The sequence below is a fragment of the Saimiri boliviensis genome, chromosome 1 (assembly GCF_048565385.1).
Source record: "Saimiri boliviensis isolate mSaiBol1 chromosome 1, mSaiBol1.pri, whole genome shotgun sequence".
NCBI lineage: Eukaryota > Metazoa > Chordata > Mammalia > Primates > Cebidae > Saimiri > Saimiri boliviensis.
This window is the reverse complement of record NC_133449.1, coordinates 115,800,388-115,825,091: the sequence shown is the minus strand read 5'-3', so window position 1 is coordinate 115,825,091 and position 24,704 is coordinate 115,800,388. Positions and strand designations below refer to the sequence as shown.

The window sequence follows — 24,704 nt, the reverse complement described above, 5'->3', positions numbered from 1 at the left end:
AACAATTCATGATGAAATTCATTGGAAAGAATAAACAAGCACAAGTAGCTAGGAAAAACCATGAAAAAGAAAAGCAAGAGGAGTTGGGGACAGGGGCACCTACCCACACCAGATATTGAAAGATACAAAACATCCATAAATGAAAGAATGGCACTATCAATGGTAACTGCCAGGGCTAAAGGTAAGGAAGAATGGGTAGTTACTGTTTAATGGGTACAGAGTTTCAGGTTTAAGAGATAAAGAATTATGGAGATGCTGGTGGCGGTAACACACTTTTTTTTTTTTTTTTGAGACAGAGTCTCACTCTGTCACCCAGGCTAGAGTGCAGTGGTGTGATCTCGGCTCACTGAAACCTCCGCCTCCCAGGTTCAAGCAATTCTCCTGCCTCAGCCTCCTGAGTAGCTGGGATTACAGGTGTGTGCCACCACACCCAGATAATTTTTGCATTTTTAGTAGAGACAGGTTTCACCATGTTGGCCAGGCTGGTCTTGAACTCCTGACCTCCCGCCTCGGCCTCCCAAAGAGCTGGGATTACAGGTGTGAGCCATCACACCCAGCATTGTACACATTATGAATGTATTTAATACCACTGAACTGCACACTAAAAGTAGTGTATGGTAGTTAAGATGGTAAATTTCACATTATGCGTATTTTACCATGAGTGGAAAAAAAACCAAACTGTTTCCTCTCTGCTCCCACACCACAACAATCAACACAGAACACTTCTGTGACCAACTGTGGAGATTTTTCCCACACACCAAGAAAACAATCAATTCTGTAGCAGACACCAGCTGGGTGTCCTCCAATTCTGTTCGACATTATTCACCTGGAGTCAGTGTCAGATCCCACAGATTGAGGGTTCAGTCCCACAAGACTGCTCTGACTTCAGACAAACGTCACAAGTTCAGGCTGCCAGAACTTCAGACTGACCTGCTTCAAGCTGGGGTTCCCACGATCCCCTCTCTGGGTTTGATTAATTTGCTAGATCAGTTCACAGAACTCAGGGAAGCTTAATGGTACTTACTAGTTTATTATAAAGGATATTACAAAGGATACAGATGAAGAGATCCAAAGAACCAAGTATTAGGGAAGGCACTTGGAGCTTCTATGCCTTCCCTAGGTACATCAACCTTCAGGAACTTCTATCTGTTCTGGTGTTCAGAAACTCCCCGAATGCTACCCTTTGGGTTTTTATGGAATCTCCGTTATTTAGGCATGACTGACTAAACCACTGGCCATAAGTGATCAGCTTAATTCTCGATCTGTCTCCGCTCCCTAGAGGTTGGGAAAGAGGTGGGCAGAAAGTCCCAATCCTCTAATCCTGCCTTGGTTGTTCCAGTGACTGACTCCTATCCTGAAGCTACCTAGGAGCTGCCAGCTGTAAGTCAATCATTAGCATACAAAAAGACATCACTTTGGAGATTCTAAGGTTTTTAGGAGTTACTATGTCAGGAAACAGGGTTGAAGATCAAATATATATTTTACAGTATCACATATCACAATTAAATTTCTATTTTCTTTTTTAGAGACGAGGTCTTGCTATGTTGTCCAGGCTGGTCTTGAGCTCCTGGCCTCAAGCCATTCTCCTGCCCTGACCTCCTAAAGCACTGGGATTATAGGCATAAGCTACTGCACCCAGGCAAAAATTTTTTTAATAAAAAAGAATGGCTGGGGCAGGAGGAGAGCTTGAGCTCAGGAGTTCAAGACCAGCCTGGGCAATATAGTGAGACCCTGTCTCTACCAAAAATTAAAAAAAAATTAGCTGGGTGTGGTGGTGCATGCCTGTAGTCCCAGCTACTCAGGAGGCTGAGGTCGGAGGATCCCTTGTACCTGGGAGGCTGAGGCTGCAGTGAGTTGTGATGACACCACTGCACTCCAGCCTGGCTGGGCAACAGAGCAAGATTCTGTCTCAAAATAATTTTATTTTTTAAAAAAAGAATACTATTGTCAAATGAAGAGACAAGACAGATCAATGGAATAGTACAGAAAATCCATAAATAGTTTCAACTGTGTACAGAAATATCATATATAATAAAGGCAGTATCTGAAATCATTGTGAGCATGATGAACTTTAAAAGAAGCAGTATTAAAATAATGCAACATGGCCAGGTGTAGTGGCCGACGCCTGTAATCCCAGCACTTTGAGAGGCCAAGGTGGCCAGATCACTTGAGCCCAGGAGTTCAAGATCTGTCTGGGCAACATAGCGAGACCCTGGATCTACAAAAAAACACAAAAATTAGCTGGGTATGGTGGCACACACTTGTTGTCCCAGCTACTCCAGAGACAGAGGTGGGAGGATCACCTGAGCCAGGAGATCGAGGCTGCTGTGAGCTGTGATCTTGCCTCTGCACTCCAGCCTGGGTGACACAGTAAGACTCACTCTCTCTCTCTCTCTCTCTCTCACACACACACACACACATACACACACACAAATAATAATAATAATGTGATAGTCATATGGAAAATGATAAAACAAACTTATATGAACACCAGGATAAACTCCAACTGGAACAGAGACTTAATGTAAAAAAGGAAAATGTACAAGTACTAAAGGAAAACAGGTAAATTTACTGTATACCCTGAGGGTAAAGAAAACTTTTCTAACTGTAACTCAAACTGTAAAAATATTAAGAAAATGTGGCTGGGCTCGGTGGCTCACACCTGTAATCCCACCACTTTGGTAGGCTGAGGCAGGCAGACCACCTGAGGTCAATAATTTGAGACCAGCCTGGCCAACAAGGTGAAACCCCATCTCTACTAAGAATATAAAAATTAGCCAGGCGTGGTGGCATGCACCTGTAGTCCCAGCTACTCAGGAGACTGAGGCAGGAGAATCACTTGAACCTGGGAGGTGGATGTTGCATGAGCTGAGATTGTGCCATGGCACTCCAGGTTGGGCAACAGAGCAAGACTGTCTCAAAAAATATATAAATAAATTAAAAAGTATTAAGAAAATGAGTGATCAATTTTACTACATACAAATTTTTAAAAGCTTTTACAAGGCAAAACCAACATTAAAGCAAAAATTTTTTAAAATCTAAGCAAAGGGAAAATCCAGATGACAAATTCAGAAAAACATATTTGCAACTCATATCACACATTTAATATACCCACTATGGTTTGGATGTGGTTTGTCCCCGCCAAAACTGATATTGAAGTTTAAACGCCAGGGCAGCAGGTTTGGAAGGTAGGCCTAGTAGAGGGTGTTTGGGTCATGGGGGCAGATCCCTCATTAATAGATTAATGCCATCTCTCAGGAGTGGGTTCTTGCTCATGCAGGAATGAACTAGTTCTCAAAAGAGTGGGTTGCTATACAGCGAGGCTACCCCTCAGGCTTTGTCTCTCTGCACATGTCTGTCCCCTTCTCCTTTGACCTTTTCTGCCATGTTTTGATGTCGTGCATGGCCCTCAACAAAAGTCAAGCGGACACCAGTGTCACGTTTCTTGAACAACCCAGTGCGGTGGCTGGTATATATAAGTCATTATATTCAACTACTTTTGTATGTGTTTGAAATTTTCAACAATACAATTACTTTAAAAACCATTTACTTCTGAGCAAAACCATTATCATTATTTGCCAACAATTCAGGCCTCTCACGAAAAAACACAAGCAGCACTTTGGGTAAACTGTCGCCCCTAATATATACATATAAATTTCATCTATCACTTGTTAACTATTTTACTGAATTTTTCCAGTACATTTTATTGGAAAGGTAAATTTGGCATCCTAGCAAGCACCAAGGAAGACCTGCACATACTTAACTTTTTTATTGTAAAATGTTACATATTCAGAAAAATTCAAAGAATACTTAATGAAGTCAAACAAAACATCAAGACACAAGTTTCCCAATGTATTTTTTCTGTACATAGTCCCTTCTTCTCTAGGAGAAAATACTATCTTATATGAGAATCTCTTCCCTGAATTTATTTACATTTGTACTTATTGCATGTTTCCCAAACTATATAGTTTACTCTTTTCTCTACCTATACACATGGATGCATTTAATCCAGTCTTTTAAGTCTGTCTTCTTTCAGTGTCCTTTATGCTTATCAGATTTTTTCTTGCTCTTACGTGTCATGGAGATTCATGCACTCTCACTGCTGTGTAGTATTCCACTGGATGAATATATCACAATTCATCCACTATCACTACACTGTTAATGCTAATTTGGATTGTTTCCACTTTGAGATTTTTATAAACAATGCCTTTACAAACATTCTTTTACAAATATCCTAGTTTACATGCATACATATAACTAAGCTATAACTTTCTCTAAGCTACAAACCAGGAATAGAATCGCTGGGTCATACAGGACATGCATTTTCAACTTTACTAGTAATGCCAACTTATTTTCCAAAGTCACTGTAACAAATTACACTTCCACTGGTAACATCTGAGAGTTGCTATTCCATACTGCTCACATTTTTAACCTTGCACCTGTACTAACCATGGTAAATACTCACATGTCCCTCATCAGACGAGCATCCTCAGCTCTGACCAGCAAACTTCGGATCAGATTAGAATGATCAGCCATGTCAGCACTGAGCTTCTGATGCACTGAATGATGTTCGTCCACCTGGAGACCATGGACACTCAGGAATTAAAAAGGCCTCACAAACTTCTTGAAACTAGACAGATGAAAAGACACTACTTACCAGATACAGAGACTCCCTTCTTTCCCCCGTTCACTTATGCCAATTAAGCTACTTCCTGTTATTTCAACTCTTTCTCAACAAGTTAATTCATCTGGGCTGCCTCCAATTTCAACAGGACACACCATGTGAATCCTCCACATGCTTTAGCACCAGGAGCCCCCACAACACACATAGTAATATTTTAGGGATTTGCAGTGGGAAGATTGTATACTTTGGGGCCAATCACAATCCTCTTTATTTTGCTCTTTTATTTTGAATTTGGGTTTCTGGAAAGACCTAAACTGAAGACCAAAGCAGATACTACAAATAAGATGAACAGCCAATAAAGGAAAATATTCATTTATAAATGTAACACCTTAAACCAAACAAAGCAAGCATGGTTCTCGAGAGCTAAACACTTCCTTTTATAGAAGAAATCCTCTAAGTAATAAACTTTCCAATACTCGTTCAATTTTTATTTCAAGAATTGCAAACATTCTTGAAAATATCACTATAACATAAGTTCATCAGCAGTACCATTAATCTCCTCAAACATTATTAGACTACCACATTCTCACAAATGCATCTACCGAGTGCCCTCACCTTCACTAGCACCTTTCTTAATTCCTCAAAGTAGACAGGAAAATCCGCTTCTACTTGAAGGTCTTCAATAGCAAAAAATGATGCCATTGACTGGATGACATCGCCAGCCAAATCAATATCATCAGTATTTATAGTGATCTACCCAGAGAAAAAATAGACAAGTTTAGCATCCTCAGATATTAGACAAACTTAGCTGAAATAGTACCTGAATTTCCCTACACTCAACAAAATTACTGAGCATATATTTATATGCAGTGTAGAATAAGGTAAGTTTAGCTCTCAAAAAAAATAAAAACTGCATTCTTTCCAGCAGCTAGCTAAAAGGCAAATCCTCTAGGCTCAGAAATTAAATGACAAACAATGAAAATGTTTTTGTTGACCTCTGTATTCCCAATCCTTTCCCAATTAGACAAGGAAGAGAGGAAGGGAAGGAGGCAGAAAACATCTATTCCAGATTCTACTCCAGTGTCTAAGATGGTGACAGTAACAGACCAAGTTAAAACATGTGAATAAAATAAAACAAAACATGTGGTTTTACGACCTTCACACTGATGTCCCCCACCTCACTTTGGACTGAATGGTAAATACCACCTAAGAAATCTCCCCTCCCATTCCATGATCTAAGTGGTAGAATAAGTAAATGAAAATAAACTTAAAAAGAAAAAATACATGCCCCATGATATTAAACATTACCTCTCCACTAAGTTTTATTTTTATATACAGATGGCCACCATTCCGTAAAGATGTGAAACACACTTGAAATGGAGCATTCTGAAAGTGAGTGTCTTCTGGTAACAGAAAGTTCTGACTGAGCCACACAACAACCTTAAAAATGAACACAATGAAATGAGCCTCCATTTTTAAGGTACAGACATTCTTTTTTTTTTTTAATATGCCTTTAGATATGAAGGTACAGTCATTCTTCAAAGAAGAGTTCTAGTTTTACTGTTTGTTGAGGAAAAAAAAAAAAGAATTATACTTCATCTCATACCAAGAAAACACTAAAACACTAGTCACAATCCCTTTTCTCACTTCACTTCTGCTCTTAAGTAACATTCATAATTATGCCTGGCCCTACAGCAGATGTGATTTTATATCATCCTCTACTTAGACATAGTCTTATATGCAATGTACAAGTGATTCAGGTATATTGCTGATTCTGTTACACAACAGCTCTTCCGTGGGTATAACTTGGATAATGTAGTGTGCTTAAAACTATTCCATTCTATTCTTTAAGAAATGTAAAATGAGGTATACAATGTGCACACACCACAGATACATCCATGCAATAAGGAAAATATAAGTTTTAATGTTACTAGCAGTAACACCGTGCAGTGGCTTGCAACACGGGTTCCACATGAGAATCACCCATGAGGCCTTCTGGAAGGGCCCACCTATAGAGGTTGTGGTTCCACAGGCCAGGCAGGGGCCTGAGAATCTACATGATTAAAAAGTCTCACCAAGAATTCCAAAGCTCAGCCAAGATTAAAGTACACTAGTATTAGTACTTTCAAATTTAAGAGGTGCTATTATCATGCCAATCATGTAATCCTCGGGCCCCCCCCAATAAAGTGGGTAAGATTATCCTCACCTACAGGTAAGAAAACTGAGGTTCACACTGGTGAGGGGAATTCCCCAAGATCACTAAGAATTTAATGAGTTAAGGTAGCACTTAAAGCCAAAAACGTTCTTAGCTCCAAGTCTCACTCCTTTTCATCTTGATGCAGGTTCCTCTTGAAATACTCTCTTGAAACCATAACGGGAAGAGAAGAATTAAACACTGGTAATAATTCACCGATAACCAAGGATTGCTCAGATGCTTTTTCAAAGTGAGAGAAGACATTTTAGGAATATTTTTATTACAGGTTGTAAGTCATCCCCAAGTTAGAGAATTCTTTCATATCGTACTTACTGCTACCAATATAACACATTCATGTCACTTCCCCTTTCTATGAAATAAGATCTAAAGGATTCTACCATGCAAAAGCATTGAAAGAGAAAAGTGAGATACTCACCCGCTGTGCCCGTTCTGCAATGGTAAAGTTAACATAACTGATTGGCTCGCTGGCAGAGTCCAGGCTAGTCAGTGCATACATGGAGAATCGAGGGAGCTGTCTTGTCAATTCAAATACATGAAACTGGGTGCTATGGCCAACAGATGAAACACAAGGGAATTGTTTTGTATAAAATGTTGCTTCGAAGTGCAAGGCCCAGAAAATAAAGCCACTACTGGGCTACCAATTGGTATTTATGGATTTCACTTAAGAAGAAACCCCCAAAACACCTGAGGATTAAAGTACTACAGTAATATATTAGATTTAAGATATAGAGATAGCATGAGTCTACATATATACCTGCATGCACTAAGGATTTAAAACACCATAAAGGGGATGTTAAAAGTTTCTTATCTTCTGCAAGTTTTCTTCTTCACTACCTGAGGTTATGTATGAATGTAATATAAAGGTACATCCTAACTCTTATACTTTTAGTGGCCAAAACTACAAGTTGACAAATCATCAATTAAACATTTTGTGATTATGAGATCACCTGACTAAAAACAGAAAATAATCATCTTAGCCAGGTGTGGTGGTGGTGGTGGCTGATGCCTATAATCCCAGCACTATGGGAAGCCAAGGAGGGTGAATGACCTGAGGTCAGGAGTTCAAGACCAGCCTGGCCAACACAGTGAAACCCTGTATCTACTAAAAATAGAAAAATTAGCTGGGCGTGGTGGCTGGCACCTGTGGTCCCAGTACTCAGGAGGCTGAGGCAGGAGAACTGCTTGAACCTGGGAGGTGGAGGTGGCAGTGAACTGAGATTGCTCCACTGCACTCTAGCATGGGCGACAGAGCAAGACTGTGTCTCAGTTAAAAAAAAAAAAAAAAGAACCATCTTAAATTCACATATCAGTTTTTCTTTTTCTTTTTACAGGTTTCAAATTGAGGAAATGAAAGATCATGGGAAACTTTGACTGGGTAGATAGAACCATTAAACAGTTTCTCAGGACCCCCAGAATTCACTGGGCATATGGAAAATGTATTCATCTTGCCCTCCTGTAAGAGCTGTTTTTAAATGAACTGTGACTTGCAAAGGGTCACCTGCTTCTGTAACCCACAAATGCTTTCAAGTGCAGATCCACAGGGACATCTTTGGGAGGCGCAATAGGGATGCGGATGGAACTGGAGAGGTTGTGAATGCTGGGATGTACCACGTGACTTTCACCTGCAAAAATTCCCTCTGCGAAAATCAATACTGCTCGGATGATGGTGTCTGCAGGGAAGAGGAGAAACAGTTAAAGAACAACTCCAAGATGGCACAGGTGCCTCTAAACACCAGATGTAAATACTGTCTTACCATTAGAAGTAGAAATGCACACTTCTGTATGAGCAGTTTGGGTCTCATTCCCCAAATTGACTGACAGCATGGTGTGGAGCCTGGTATTGGCTGGAATTATGCCCCGATGCCCATCAGCCTCATTCAGTGGACTGCCCAATTCAGCCTGCAAAACACCCCACCCATTTCCAGCTCAATCACCAAAACACAGAACTAATATCAATTTTAAATAATATCGCTACTCAGCTTCAAAATACATGGTCTACAGCATCTTATTAATATAGTAATCTGATTCTTTAGAATTCAGAGAATTCACCTTATTTGCACTTCCTTGCTCTGTCTGGCCCTGTGGGAAAATACCCTTGCCTCTTTCTATGGGTATGGTCCACTGCATCTCATCATGGCTTTTACGTTTTTTAAGTATTATTCTTTTAAAGAAAGAAAAGAAATTCCCATAGTACACCAACCTCAAATACAGCAACGCATGACAGGACAAATTAAAGTAACATTTCAGCCAATTTGCCGTACATACACACAGTGTTTTTATAGTTGCCAATTTTTAAATGATTTTTTTGAAAAAGATAAAAGACATTCTATACATATTGTTCTTGCCTTTTGTCACTTAATAAGACCACGGACATCCTTCCATATCAGTCCAAGTATTCATTCTTTGAACTACTTAAGATTCCCCAGCACATACTCCCTACTGCTGACGAACATTTAAGTTGCTTCCAGCTGTTTTCACTGCTATAAATAAACAGTGCTGCAGGAAATATCCTCGAACAATCAGGAAAACATTTCTGCAATTTAACCACCTGGCAGTGAAATTTCAAGATCAAAGGAAATATGCCCCCTCAATTCTGACACTGACAAAAAGGCCACACCCTGGCAATGACACTCCCATTCTTCCACATTTGCCAATCCTCCTGGTCAGTCTCAACATTTCCGCCACCATTACCCTGTCACGTTAGGACCTACCTTGCTGTTTTCCTCATAGTTACGGAGTTCCAGCAACAGATTCTGCTTCTTCTGACTCAGCTCTCGGATTAGGTCCTGCTCTACACTGGTGTCCATGAGGTTCCCCCTCGTCTCAGCCATGCCAGGCAGGTAGCCCCGGACTGAACAGAAGGAAAAAACCCCAGGTATAACCAGGTATACATTTAGGTCATCAATTAACTGCTCTTAAAAACAAAAACCTAAGTTCTCCCCAACTTTGGTGAATTTATTAGAACTAGAGGATCTCAAAACAAATGTCCTGGTATTTTGACCCAATCAAATGGAAAGTGTGACTTTTCAAGGATTTTCCTCATCTCAATTTACTTTCCCCATCCACTGAGCAGCAGATTAACTGTATGTGGCCATCCATCCTGTAATCTCCTTCTACCACACCAGCAATTGCAGAAGAAAAATTATCCTTAAAGATGACCTCCCCAGTTCGGTCACTTCGAGCATCAACCTAAAAATAAAACAAGAATTTAAAAAGTTGCTTACGCTATATGTTTAAAAACCACAAAATTTAAAAATAAAAATCAGCTTTAAAGGTCATTCAGTCTAGCAGTTTTCAAGAGTGTTCTATAAAATCCTACGACTTCTCAGGAGATACCTATAACTGCTGGGGCCAAGACGGACCCAAAGGAGCCTCAACCAGCTATGCTTTCTTCCTTTTAAATAAAAGCTGTTTTTCATACGGGCCTTCACACAATGCTTCATTTGAAGAAACAGGTCTGCTAAGAGCCAGTACATACAGTACACACAGCACAGTGCAAAGGGCATGGGCTTAATAGCCAAACTGCTCAGGTTCAGACTCTAGCTCTGACACATACTATCCACGGCATCTTAGTGTCTTAATCATTCTGTGCTTGGTCTTTTCATCTGAGGAACAATAACCAGAACATGGAGAAAATAACAGTACTACACTTCACAGAGTTATAATGAAGTTAACATATATAAACAGAGCCTGACACACAGAAGTACATAATAAACGTTAGCTCTGTATAAAAGCTGTATCTTTATTATATATAAATGTATAAAGCATGTTTAATCTGAAGTTCGAAAACTGTGGAGTTAGCCCAGTCTTCCACCACACGACCTTTTACAACCACCCTGTTAAGAGTCCCTTTTCCACATAAAAACTATTCAGATATCTTAGAGAGCTTTCCTATCCTCTAAGTCTCCCATTCCCAAGAGATAGAACAAATAAATAAATGCCTGATCAGAAACAAATGCATCTCAAAAGCAATAATAAATGACCATCACTTAAAATATGATTATGAGGTCGGGCGTGGTGGCTCACGCCTGTAATCTCAGCACCTTAGGAGGCAAAGGTGGGCAGATCATGAGGTCAGAAGATTGAGACCATCCTGGCTAATACAGTGAAACGCCATCTCTACTAAAAATACAAAAAATGAGCCAGGCATGGTGGCATGTGCCTGTAGTCCCAGCTACTCAGGAGGCTGAGGCAGGAAAGTTGCTTGAACCTGGGAGGCAGAGGTTGCAGTGAGCCGGCTCTGCACTCCAGATCACACCACTGCACTCCAGCCTGGGTGACAGAATGAGATTCTGTCTCAAAAAAAAAAAAAAAAAATGATGATTATGTTCCAGGCAAGGACACAGGTATTATCAACAACAGGCTAGGTACAGAAAATCTGGCAGAGCAATCATTTCAATGACCAATGCTACTCACTATTTTTGTCTTTTCATAAACAATCTTCTGGGAAAAACTTTGCAACCAAAACATAAAGTAGTTTAGGTCGCAGCCTACCCCTTGTCTACAGTATATCCCTGTCAAGTATCCAGGCTATTAATAACATCATGGAAGCCTGACAATTATGAATGCTAAAGCCTATGAAAGAACGAATGACCTGTATTTTTACCAAAGCACATTACTGTAACTCTGTAACTCAGACTGACTTGAACTTGCATCATTTTAGTTAAAGCCTAGCTACCTAATGGCTTCTAGCACTGCATTTCCACAATATTTAGCAAATAGAAGGTTCATTTGCTAACTAAGAAGTAGGACTACAAATTAATCTTTCTGTGGATATTCTGATCTTTTGCTTAATCCAACATGGAGGTTTTACCCCGAAAGGAAAGGATGGCCATCCAACTCATCAAATGACATACAAAAGATGAAGTTAATTGGCTAGCAGCATGTATTTAGTACTTTCACACCCGAATTCACCAGTTGGATTTGTATGCTTCCCTTTTGTATATTTCTGTTAAAGGTAGACAATCAGTTTTTCCACTTATATAATTTTCTTATCTTTTTCATGCTCAAGAACAGATTACATAATAGAAATTCCTTAAAATTTCAAAAACAATTAACTAAAAAAAATCTAGGTCAAGAGTTATATTTCAAGGTAACCTGACAAGTTTTCGAATCTAGTAGTTTTCTTTAAATCAGTCATACTAATTTATATTCCCTCAAAATATGGTCCACTGCTATGGTCTGAATGTGCCCTAACAAAGTTCGTATGTTGAATCCTAACAGCCAAGGTAATGGTATTGGGAACTGAGAGGTGAATAGGTAATAAGGGCAGAACTCCCATGAACAGGATTAGTGTCCTGTAAAAGAAGGCCCAGAGACATCTCTTGCCCCTTCCATCATGTAAGGCTTCTGTCTATGAGGAAGTGATCCCTCACCAGACACCGAATCTGCCAACACCTTGATAGGGGACTTCCCAGCCTCCAGAACTATAAGAAATAGATTTCTGTTGTTTATAAGCCACCCATGCTATGGTATTCTGTTACGGCAGCCCAAAGCAACTAAGACATCCATTTCATAGACTTTCATATTTCTTAATAAGCAACTATACAGTCTTCTAATTTTTAGTACCCATAGTAATGACAAAACTAAGTGGAAAAGCAGAAACTGACATAACAGCTCTTTAGAATCTGTCCGTCACATAACACCAAAGGAATGCTTATAAAGTGCTAGAGAAAAGTAAAGATATATCAAAGAAGAAAAGATAAGAATTTGCGCATCCCCTTCAAGCAATCCAACACTGACAGACAAGAAAGCGAGGGCAAATGGTATCCATGGAGATCTGGCAGCTACCTAGGCAGCTTCTAAGAAGACAATCCTGACTTGCCAAAAGACTGTAAAAAATTCTGATTTGAAGTTAAAAAAGGAAAGCTAGCAAAAGGATTTTATTTTAAAGTTATAGCTCAGAAAACAATATGCTAACATGATTCTTCCCATTAGTGCTAAGTTTTCAGGCAGTTCTGAAGATTTACTAGAAAAGAGCTATTCAAACAATTCCTTAAAACTCCTTTTTTACTGTCCTACTCCCTAGAATCATCCTGGCTGATGGATTCTCAGTCCTTCAAAAAAGAGATTTAGAAAGAATCTCCTTGAAGATTTCCCCTAAACAGGGCTTGTAAGACTTACACTCTCTCACTTTGCAGTTCTTGATAATGACAGCAGGAATAATGTGTCAAGAGTATTGAGTTAAATGTGAAAACACAGCCAAGGAACTGAAGTTTATATCCTAACATTATGGTTCTAAGTCCTATAGTCAATACACCTTGGACAATTATTACTTTGAATTATACCTGAACTTTGCTATTCAAACTTACCTTCCCATTGGACCAACCAGTTATCAGTTCATTCACTCCATCAGAATTAAGGTCAAAAGCATGAATGCTCATGGCATGATTTTTCGACTGAAAAAGAATTCCAATAATGAGCACAGAAGTCTCACAATAAGTATCAAGTCCCTGAATATCAAAGGCAGAATTATACTAACTTTAATTCTCCAGTATCGGGCTGTTTTTTCATAAACTCCAACTGTGCCATTGGAAAGGGCATAACCAAATCGACTGCCATACATGGGACAAAGAGAGGTGACTACCTGGAAAACAATACATAAAAACACAACATCTTTTCATTAAGGCTCAGTTTACTGTGAAGTACAGCTTTATAAGATTTCACATGCCTTGTTACAACTATGTTAAAATTAGATTTAAAGGCACTTCCAATCCATTAGTGGGGAATGTATTCCTCTTCTCTATGATACATGTCATCTATTTCAGAGTTGTATAATCAGATTTAAATAAACTCACAGAATTTGGTGTTTTAGAGCAACCTTATGTGGCAAGTTTCAGGAAATTATTTTTAAAAAACACATGAAAACTAACGGACTAAGGAAGAAATAAGCTAAGTACACAAGATCAAGAATATGCACATACAATAGATATTATATATGTTCACCCAAAAGGTTTTAATGATTATTACTTAACTTATAATGTCCTACAGTCTAAATTTTTAAGACTTACAACAATCCACAATTGAATATCTTACTTCATATGTATATTTTTCTATGACATAATTTATTGTTTGCTAGCTAGAAGTAAAAGAAAGAACACACAATCCTTTGAAAAGTAAAAACCCAAGCACATGGATCTGTGTAGTATGTAACAATATACGGAATGCATATATGATACAGAAAATAGCTATAGGACTGTTCAAGGATGTGACATCCTTAAAAGGATAAAATTTTAGGTACTGAACAAAACTTTCCTTTAAAGTTAAAACCAAAGCTTAATGATATCCATGATTCTGCAGATTACTTTCTAATTCTGCTCCTAATACAAGAGATATTAAGAAATAAATTGTATAAAGCAGAGAATAGTTATATAATTTCCTTTACACCCACAGCTTTTCTACAAAACCACCCACTTCACTTAACTATGAATACAAAGTGCTGTGTAGGATTCCAGAATTATTTAACTCAAGGTATTCTTCTGATAATACTTCGTATTGTTCAACTGCCAAACGAATCATGATTTTGCTGATCTGGGAAAAGATATTTTAACTAGGAGTAAAAACCTAACAAAGAGAACAGGAAAATGACCCTGCCAATGAACAACGTTATAAAGTCCATATCTTCATAAATTTAGCACCAGATTCCTGAGCTCCTTTAGTGCTTCCTTAGTTCACCAGTTCCTTCCTTTCATGGACTAGAAGATCAACAAGTCCCCTCAAATCCCTAACTCTATTCCAGGTTCTTATCCTCTTTTCTAGGATTTAGGAAAGAGGTGTTTCAAAGATTTCAGTCTCCTCACATCTAGTATTAACAAGCAACAGAAATCTAACAAAATCTGAATGATTCCCACCAAAGGAGAAAATATTTACCACAAATTAGAATGAAAGGGATATGAGAATGCAGGACACAGCACCTATCAGCCACGGATTCTCAAGCTGTTTTTTTTAGTGGTGGGGGAGGTTGCAAACCCCTTTAAGAATCTAATGAAGGCTCCAGGCCCTCCTCCAGAAAGCACAGGTAAGCACAGGCACACAAAACAGACTCCAGGGCCAAGTGCAGTGACTCATGCCTATAATCCCAACACTTTGGGAGGTCAAGGCAAGTGGATTGCCTGAGGTCAGGACTTCGAGACCAGCCCAGCCAACATGGCAAAACCCCATGTCTACTAAAAACACAAAAATTAGCTGGGTGTGGTGGTAGTTGCCAGTAATCCCAGCTACTTGGGAGGCTGAGGTGGGAGAATCGCTTGAACCTGGCGGGGTGGAGGTTGCAGTGAGCCAAGATTGCGCTACTGCACTCCAGCCTGGGCGACAAGAGCAAAACTCCATCTCAAAAAAAGAAAAAACAGACTCCCTGTATAGACACATATCCTCAGACTGCTCCTTTTGGCACTCATTTGTCCTCTTCATTTTTAATTTGTTCACAACTATCATCTTACATCATACTACCTATGAACATATAAAAGGTATAGCAGGACTTAGTAAAAACTGGTAAGTCTTGCTATAGGATAAATTTGTTAAAGTCATAGGTAACACTGTACATCGATATGTAGGTTTTGCTTTTTGTGTATGTGCTGCCGAAGCGAGCACAGGTTTTGCTTTTTGGTTTCCTTTTTAGTTACAGGAAAAGAAGTGACCTTCTTAGACAGCTTTTATGAGTGGCATGAAGCAAGCAATTTAAGGACAAGTGGCCAAGGTTAGTTTTGAGACCAGTGTCCTCAAGCTTTTCTCATATCGATTCCTAAATACCACATAACTAAATTTTGCAGAATCCCACCATTCTGATCTCTTAAGACTCCCTTTCACTGGTTTCTTTCTGTCCATTTACAATGTTCACAAGCCACTGCTCCTTTATCCTCTTCTTATTCCTTAAAAATACCTTAAATTTTTTTTTTTCTGTTTCAGTCTTGCCCAATCCTGAAAACTAGCAGCAAATAAATATCCTAAGTATGTCAAAACCATAAAGGATACAGGTAATCTTTAGATATATCTTTTTATTTTCTTTTTGTCTTTATTTTCCTAACTCTTAATACTGTTATTTATTTATTTATTTTTCATTTTAATTTTGAGACAGAGTCTTGTTCTGTTGCCCTGGGTAGAATGCAGTGGTGTGATCATAGCTCACTGTATTCTCAAGCTCCTGGGCTCAAGGGATCCTCCTGCCTCAGTCTCTCAAGCAGCTAGGACTACAGACATGTGCCATCATACCTAGCTAATTTTTTCTATTTTTTGTAGAGATGGGGTCTTGTTGCCCAGGTGGGTCTCAAACACCTGGCCTCAAGTGATCCTCCCACCGTGGCCTCCCAAAGCACTGGGATTATAGGCATGAGCCACTACATGAGGCCTAAACATTACTTTTTATTTTTTTTTTGAGACGGAGTTTCGCTCTTGTTACCCCAGGCTGGAGTGCAATGGCGCGATCTCGGCTCACCGCAACCTCCGCCTCCTGGGTTCAGGCAATTCTCCTGCCTCAGCCTCCTGAGTAGCTGGGATTACAGGCACACGCCACCATGCCCAGCTAATTTTTTGTATTTTTAGTAGAGACGGGGTTTCGCCGTGTTGACCGGGATGGTCTCGATCTCTTGACCTCGTGATCCACCCGCCTCGGCCTCCCAAAGTGCTGGGATTACAGGCTGAGCCACCGTGCCCGGCCAACATTACTTTTTAAAAATAAAGTTTAAACTTTTAAAAGAAATATCTCAGGTTCCATTACATGAGTAATTCTAATCACAAGTTTCTAACACCTAATTTTTTTTTTTCTTTTTAGAGCCAGAGTAACTAACACCTAATTTTCTTTTCTTTTTTTTTTTTAATTTATTTTATTGCATTTTAGATTTTGGGGTACATGTGAAGAACATGCAAGATTGTTGCATAGGTACACACATGGCAGGGTGATTTGCAGCCTTCCTCCCCATCGCCTATATCTGGCATTTCTCCCCATGCTATCTCTCCCCAACTCCCCACTCCCTGATGTTCCTCCCCTATTTCCCCCCAACAGACCCCAGTGTGTAGTGCTCCCCTCCCTGTGTCCATGTGTTCTCATTGTTCAACACCTGCCTATGAGTGAGAATATGCAGCTAACACCTAATTTTCAAGCTTACCTACAGAAATGTGCCTAACAAGTACTGAATTTGCATGAAGAAAAAAAATAAAAATCTCATTTATGCATTTCAGCCCTATTCGATATATATGATGAGGAGGAGGAGGAAGAGACATAAAGGTTCAAATGCTGACCATGACACTTCATAGCCAAGATATTGCACGAGTAACTTAACAAAAATGTAACATCAGGCCAGGCACAGTGGCTAACCCCTGTAATCCCAGCACTTTGGGAGGCCAAGGTGGGCGGATCACTTGAGGTCAGGAGTTGAAGACGAGCCTGGGCAACATGGCAAAACCCCATCTCTACTAAAAATACAAAAATTATCTGGGCATGGTTGTGACATGCGCCTGTAGTCCCAGCTACTCAGAAGGCTGAGGCATGAGAATCACTTGAACCTAGGAGGTGGAAGTTGCAGTGAGCAGAGATTACACCACTGCATGCCAGCCTGGGTGACAGAGTAAAATTCTGTCTCAAAATAAACAAACAACCAGAACGTCATGGAAATATGGAAATAATAATTTATCTTCCTATTACGGTTGTTTTAAGGATTCAATAAGTTACTTCATATAAAGTACTTAGAGCACTACCTGGCATATGATAGGTACATAATAAATAGTTGACATTATTATTATTATTTGCAGGTATTAACTAAGAAATGCCTTTATGTATTCAACTATACTCAATAATTTTTCTTTATTTAATCAGCCTTTTCAAAATATATCTTAATTTGGATTTTTACTGCTTTTCTTTCCATAACATACAGCTCTGTCTGACCCCCACAGTTTTTATCCCAAAACCATCTGGGTTGGAAGATGCCCCAGCACTCTCACTTGATGTTTCATCTAACAGTGCTGATCTATCTTGCCCAAGGTTACTGTAGTTCGAGGTGGCACTTCTTACCTCTGTTTCTGTCATTTCTGCCACAATCTCATCTTCCTTAAAAACTCGGATGTCAAAATCCTCAGATCCAACAAGAAGCTGAAAGGGAAATATCATACATGTTTAAGTAAGTGAAAACAACAAAATTTTCATAAACAAAACAAAAAGTTGCACAATACTTTCTATGCTGCTACTGCCACACAAGACTGACTACCTCCTAATAGTCTGATGCTCAAGAATGCTCCCTCTATTGGGAGGATCAGCACATTCAGTCAGTGAAGAAATAGGGGCTACTACAGCTTTTAGCCTGCCATTGGAATTGCACATCTTGCCAGAGTAAGTCATTTCTCCGAGTACCTGAAAATGCTCCCTGGATCAGCAACTTTCTCTGCCTACAGATGGAAGCCCTGTTCAAACACCAGAGCCCAGGGTCCATGGATAAGAGAGGGGCAAGTCAGTGCCCAACACAGCACTTCACACCTACTGCTCAGGAAGCTAATTTCTAGGGTAACCATAAGAATAATTTCAAAGGCTAAAAGCCCATTTCTAAAACATTTAGATTCCTCAAAAAAGTTGGCCAAAATTGAAAACTACATACTAACATGGTTTCAAAGCATGAGGAGCAATTCATGAGACTGCGATCCTCTACCCTCTCTGCACCCTCCTGAGTCTCTGAAACACCATGGCTTTGATCTTTGTATTTATTAGACAAGCACAAGTGATTTACTGTTCAAAAGAGAAGAGAAAGACAAATGAGGTCAATTAGCTCAGAATTTAGGCATTCTCCTGGCAAAATCAGCCAGGAGAATCCTTTTTGTCACTGTCATGACAAAATTTATTCAGCTAAACACAGAAGAGAGGTATCTCCTCCCCTACGTACCTCTTTCTTTCCATCACCGTCAAAGTCACACAAGGCCAAGGAATGAACATTGTCTCCAGTAACCTGAAAATGAAACCCCAAACCATTAGCTTGCCATCTTTTTTTCATTTACTCCAAATATATTAGCTACGTGAAGGAGATGATTACACAAAACACAAATGAATGTTATTCAAATTATTCATATCCTTTTTTAATATACAGAATTATAAATATTGTTCTATATTTTAATTATTCAGTAGAGTTGGTGGTTAAAAAAGAACAAAAGTAAAAATGCTTAAGAGTACCAAAAAGAATGTTTACTTCTTCATACCGTCCAAAAGAGATCACTTCCTTCATGATTGAAACCCTGCAGAGCACAGTTGCCACCAATAATTGCAAGAGGGGAAGAAATGTCTCCCAAGGTCCCCAGCACAATTGCATTTGCCCCATCTGCTACCTAAGAAAAGTAAAAGGACACATTATCTTAGACATACTCATCTGCAGGCACACTGAAGGTAATGTATATCCATATTTTTGTTTGGATACCCAAATTCCTCTGTCATTTGTGAGAAGCCAGATGGTCTCCTATGAGGGCAGCCAGGGCTATCCACTGAGACCTAACGCTGTGGCTTCTGCAAGGATGAGCACAGATGCAGGGTAAATCAGAGCCTTGGCTCTCACATTAAGCTGCTGTGATACTCTGGGGCTCTCTGGGACCACAGGTTCCAGAGGGCAAATTCTCCAGAGAATCAAGACTTATGCATTTAAGCACCCAAACTCAGAATTTGTTTTGACAGTTGTGGATAGAGATCTTTTAAATACTTATAATCCAGTTCTTTTTTTTTTTTTTTTTTTTTTTTGAGATGGAGTTTCGCTCTTGTTACCCAGGCTGGAGTGCAATGGCACAATCTCAGCTCACCGCAACCTCCGCCTCCTGGGTTCAGGCAATTCTCCTGCCTCAGCCTCCTGAGTAGCTGGGATTACAGGCACGTGCCACCATGCCCAGCTAATTTTTTGTATTTTTAGTAGAGACGGGGTTTCACCATGTTGACCAGGTTGGTCTCGAGCTCTTGACCTCGTGATCCACCCGCCTCGGCCTCCCAAAGTGCTGGGATTACAGGCATGAGCCACCGCGCCCAGCATATAATCCAGTTCTTTACTATTCTTTTAAATTTTACTATTCTTTGCACTAAAAAGTACAAAGAATAATAAAACACCCATGGTCCCACCATCCAAAATAAGCATCTTAGACTTCTTGAATAAATTACATAAGTTAATTTATTTCTGAAAGACTCAAGGAGATCTTTATAAACACCATTTATTGTATAGGAAAATAATCATTACTTACATAATCTTTAAGTAGAAAAACTATAAAGATTGGCTATACAGGAAAGAAAAGACTTCATAAGAAATTAAAACTGTTAAATGGCCAAAGAAATAATAAGCTAAAAGGTAAACAATGAAGTGAGAAAAAAAGTCCTACAATATATAAGACAAAAAGTTAATAAGAAGAAAAAAATTAGTAAAAGGCAAATAAATACAAAAACGGTAAACACCCCAACCAAAAAAATAAACAAATGGGAAATATTAGAGATGAAATACAGTCAACAAACATGAAAAATGTTCATTCTCACAATATATCATTTTTCATTTTTTGGATTAGCAGTGAAAAAAAACAATAATATCCACTATGCTAGGGTGTAATAAAACAGGAACTATCATTATTGAGAGGGGTGTGACATAACGGGTATGTAGTAACTTCATACAAAGATGTTCACAACATATTATTGAATGAAAGAGCCACACATAATAGTCAGGGAGTGGAATGTCCATTACCTGATAAACGGATAAGTAAAATGCATATGGTATATACACGCAATGGAATATTATTCAGCCATAAAAATGAATTACTGACACGTTACAACATGGATCAACTTTGAAAATATTATGCTAAGAAAAAGAAGGCAGTCACAAATGATCACATATTATATAATTCCATTATTTAAGAAATGTCTAGAATATGCAAACTTCTAGAGACAGAAAGTAGATAACTGATTGCCTAAGGTTAGGAGGTTAAAGAAAAATGGGGCATGACACCAATAGGTATGGGTTTTATTTTGGGGGTAAAAATGTTGAAAATTGATTGTGGTGAGGGTTGTACAGCTCTCTGGATACACTAAAAACCACTGAACTAGGGCTGGGCGCAGTGGCTCACGCCTGTAATCCCAGCACTTTGGGAGGCCGAGGCGGGCGGATCACGAGGTCAAGAGATCAAGACCATCATGGTCAACATGGTGAAACCCCGTCTCTACTAAAAATACAAAAAATTAGCTGGGTATGATGACACATGCCTGTAATCCCAGCTACTCAGGAGGCTGAGGCAGGAGAATTGCCTGAACCCAGGAGGCGGAGGTTGCGGTGAGCTGAGATCGTGTCATTGCACTCCAGCCTGGGTAACAAGCCTCCGTCAAAAAAAAAACACTGAACTACATACTTTCAGTAGGTTAGTTGTACATGTGAATCATATCTTAATAAGGCTGCCATAGAGTAAAAAAAAAAAAAAAAAAAAAAAAGGCTACATGTATATATGATTCCATTTTACTGCAAAATGTATTCATATATACTTGGTAAAAAATTTGGATTCAAAAATTCAAGGGTTAAGTGTTATCTCTAGATGAAAAAAATAGGTATAATTTCTTTTACTTTTACTTCTCTATCTTTTCTGTAATAAATGCGAATTACTGTAACCAATTTCATGCAAATCAAGTATTTTGGAGGCTTTCATGGTTTATACCAGTGATGCAGAACTAAGTAATTAACCCCAAAATAATAAATACAACAGTTTCAACTATTCATATTTATGAGAGAAAAGATAGGGAAGTTTGTAAAACTTCGTATCTGGGCATTAAAGTTGGGTATTAAAGTTGCAGCAGCCTGTAGGTGGCAGGCTACAGTAAGGGCTTCTCCTATAAACTATTGCACTAAAGTTTAATGCAAGTCCACCAGGAGACCTGTCTACTGGCTTCCCAGCTCTTGGCTGAATTCTCAACAGGAGATCTTGACAGACGGTAGTATCACAGATATACCTCATAAACTCAAGTGTCACCAAGCGATTAGCACGCATAACCAAATAAATAAGTTCCGAGTACATAAAGCAGATGTTAACAGCAAAATCTCCATGTTGTTTATCTACACTGTAACAGTCACATAATAAACGGATCAGAATAAATGATCTCATTTCTTCCAAGCATAAGAAATAGACATTAATGAGGAATGACAATTTTATGGTTATGAAGGTTATTACTTGCCTCTCTGTAGAACAAATCCGAATTATTGTAGACATCATAAGCCAAAAGATTAGTCTGTGTCCCCACTAAAAGAGTATCACAGCCAAGCTCAGGGTTCAATATGCCTGCAGTCAGGCAGCTGACTGCCTGGTTAATGTTGAGAAGAGAAACATCGGATTCCAGGGGGCTCTGGAAGACCCTGGATGCACTGAAATGCTGGTTCCGTGTATGAGGATTATGAATAAAAACCTAAAACAAAAACCAGTTAATTATATTCCCTTAAAATATAAAAAATTAGTATCATACTTTAAAAAATGTTATTAACACATCAACATTAACAAGAAGTCACTTTAATCTCCTATAAAACTTAAAACACTTATACATAGTTCAATGCATGAACAACTTTCAGCCATTACGAGTCATGGAAATCAGGTGGTTCTTAGCCTTGTAAGCAACAAGGTAATGAAAAAGACTAGTCACTAGTCACTGCTAGTGACTAGTCATTGCTTACCAGGCCAGCTTACATGCTAGCCCCTAGCAAGACATCAAAGTATTCTTAGAAACTAGACTTTTCCTGATCAACCTAGAATAAGCTGCTACCACCTTCAATGTGATTGGCACACACCGAGAAGATTATGGAAAACAGAATAAACACTTCCTTTATTATCTTTCATCCAAGCACCTAATGAATTCACTTCCTAGATCTTAAGATGGTCTGCTAATTAGTAAATTTGTTTCACAAACTTAAACTGAGTCATGCAAATCAAGTATCTTGAAGGCTTTCATAGTTTATATCAGTGATGTAGAACTAAGTAATTAGCCCAAAGATAATAAATCCAACAGTTTCAACTATCATAAATATAATCTGTTTGCATAAATTATTCAACTTTCCTGGACTTCATCTGTAAAAAGGAGGTTTGCACTAGAAAATGCATTCTCAAGAGGGGCAAGATCACTCCCAGGACAAGTAACTGAGTTTCCAATAGGGGAATCATGTAGCCCTTCACAGAGCCACACTATAAAAAGAGATATACAGTGTATCTGAGGTATTAGAATTTCACTGGGGAAATTTTCATGATCTAAAAAACCTCCAACATGGGCAATATAAAAAAGGAAGGGGGGATGAGAAACACTGGACTAGGAATTCCTCAAGCCCCTTCTAGTTTTAAAGTTTGTAAAATTTACATGAGCATTTCATCCCTTTTGCATAAATCCAAACAGAATTCATTTTAAATTAATACCTACCCAAGGCAGCCTCTTCAACAAAAAATAATTTTTAAAAGAATTGACTAAAAACATAGATAAGGTGTGCAGCCACATGTTCCCATCTGTGTAGCACTTTATAACATGCTTTGGTAAATGTTAATCACATTTGATCCTGACACCAATCCTTGATTTCCAGGTGAAGTCAGAAGAGTTAAGGCCCTTTGCTTAGGTCTTGAGACCGGTGACAGGGCTAAGACAAGGGCCTGGTATGCTTCAGACCCTGAGCTCCAGCCACCATATCACACTTCGTTTTATGACAGTTCTGAACAAAGCAATCCTTGCAGAGTTTTCCAGAAATCAGATATATTGAGAGAGAACAGGAGGGAAAATATCTTATGGGCTCCATATTCATTCTTACTGGAATGGAAAGACTGCGATTTTTGCCAAGAGCAGCAAGGGTCTCAGGAGTCAGATTTATCCCCAGTTCCCTCCTGCTGTTCTCTGCACCCAGAGAGTCCACAGGGGGACAAGTCTGTCCCTTCAGGCAAGGAAAGAAAACCAATCTCAGTCACACAACAAAAATGACCACTCCCAGGGCTCCCAAAGGACTGGCTGAAGTTCACACATTTGTTCTAGCTGAGGAGGTGCTATAAAGAATATAAATTACACTGACCCCTAAGTATCACCATGAGAGAAAAAAATGTCCCCAGAGGAAAACTCTAACATTCACCCTGCAAGAGATTCCTTTCATTTATTTATTTATTGAGACGGAGTCTCACTCTGTTGCCCAGGCTGGAGGGCAGTGGCACGATCTCAGCTCACGGCAACCACCGCCTCCCAGGTTTAAGTGATTCTCCTGCCTCAGCCTCCCAAGTAGCTGGGATTACAGGTGCCCACCACCACAACTGGCTAATTTTTGTATTTTTAGTAGAGACGGGGTTTCATCATGCTGGCCAGGCTGGTCTTGAACTCCTGATCTCAGGTGATCTGCCGGCCTCAGCCTCCCAAAGGGCTGGGATTACAGACGTAAGCCACTGCGCCCAACCTGTCAGTGACTTCTAACAGTAACAATAACTAACATCATGATGTGCCAGACCCCATATTAATGGCTTAACTCTGTTATATTACTTAATGAAAATGAAGCCTCACTTTTTACTTCCATATCCCGAGGCATATCATACAACATACAACATACGTGGAAGTGTCCTAAAAACTATAAATTGTTACACAAATGCTAGCTTATTAAATCCACTCTGGGTCAGACAACACGCACTCGGGCCACATTTCACACTTTTAGTTGAGTGGCTCCAAGCACTGTGTTGAACCTCTCTGAACTGCAAGTTCTAGTCAATAAAGTGAGAATCATAAAAAGAAAGTAAGAGATAACAATTAGTGACCACTTTCTATATGCAAAGTGCTTAGCTCATGATCCCATGTATTATGTACTATTATTAAGTGCCTTGCCCAAGGTCATGAAATAAATAGATACGGGAGCCAAGAACCACCATACCTATGCCATGCTGCTGCCCTTG

The 24,704-nt window shown here is 39.2% G+C and overlaps 1 protein-coding gene across 3 annotated transcripts in view; it reads right to left on the bottom strand.

Annotated features, from left to right (window-relative positions):
* Nucleotides 1-24,704, bottom strand: part of BBS2 (Bardet-Biedl syndrome 2) — a 29,711-nt gene that overhangs the window by 3,667 nt on the left and 1,340 nt on the right. Inside the window, exons 2-15 of one of the 3 annotated variants that reach the window (XR_012518446.1) lie at nucleotides 21,984-22,215; nucleotides 19,011-19,132; nucleotides 18,701-18,763; nucleotides 17,842-17,919; nucleotides 13,321-13,425; nucleotides 13,151-13,237; nucleotides 9,893-10,028; nucleotides 9,551-9,690; nucleotides 8,594-8,738; nucleotides 8,338-8,509; nucleotides 7,255-7,384; nucleotides 5,933-6,064; nucleotides 5,240-5,377; nucleotides 4,466-4,630 (exon numbers count right to left, since the gene is read on the bottom strand). Coding sequence is in view for 2 of the 3 variants with exons in the window: in XM_074402684.1 (XP_074258785.1) it covers nucleotides 4,466-4,578; nucleotides 5,240-5,377; nucleotides 5,933-6,064; nucleotides 7,255-7,384; nucleotides 8,338-8,509; nucleotides 8,594-8,738; nucleotides 9,551-9,690; nucleotides 9,893-10,028; nucleotides 13,151-13,237; nucleotides 13,321-13,425; nucleotides 17,842-17,919; nucleotides 18,701-18,763; nucleotides 19,011-19,132; nucleotides 21,984-22,215 (1,793 nt within the window). In the remaining variant the exon portion in view is untranslated. Of the gene's footprint in view, nucleotides 1-4,464; nucleotides 4,631-5,239; nucleotides 5,378-5,932; nucleotides 6,065-7,254; nucleotides 7,385-8,337; nucleotides 8,510-8,593; nucleotides 8,739-9,550; nucleotides 9,691-9,892; nucleotides 10,029-13,150; nucleotides 13,238-13,320; nucleotides 13,426-17,841; nucleotides 17,920-18,700; nucleotides 18,764-19,010; nucleotides 19,133-21,983; nucleotides 22,216-24,704 lie in introns of those variants that run through there. The other 2 variants (XM_074402684.1, XM_074402695.1) reach the window with 2 other exon arrangements.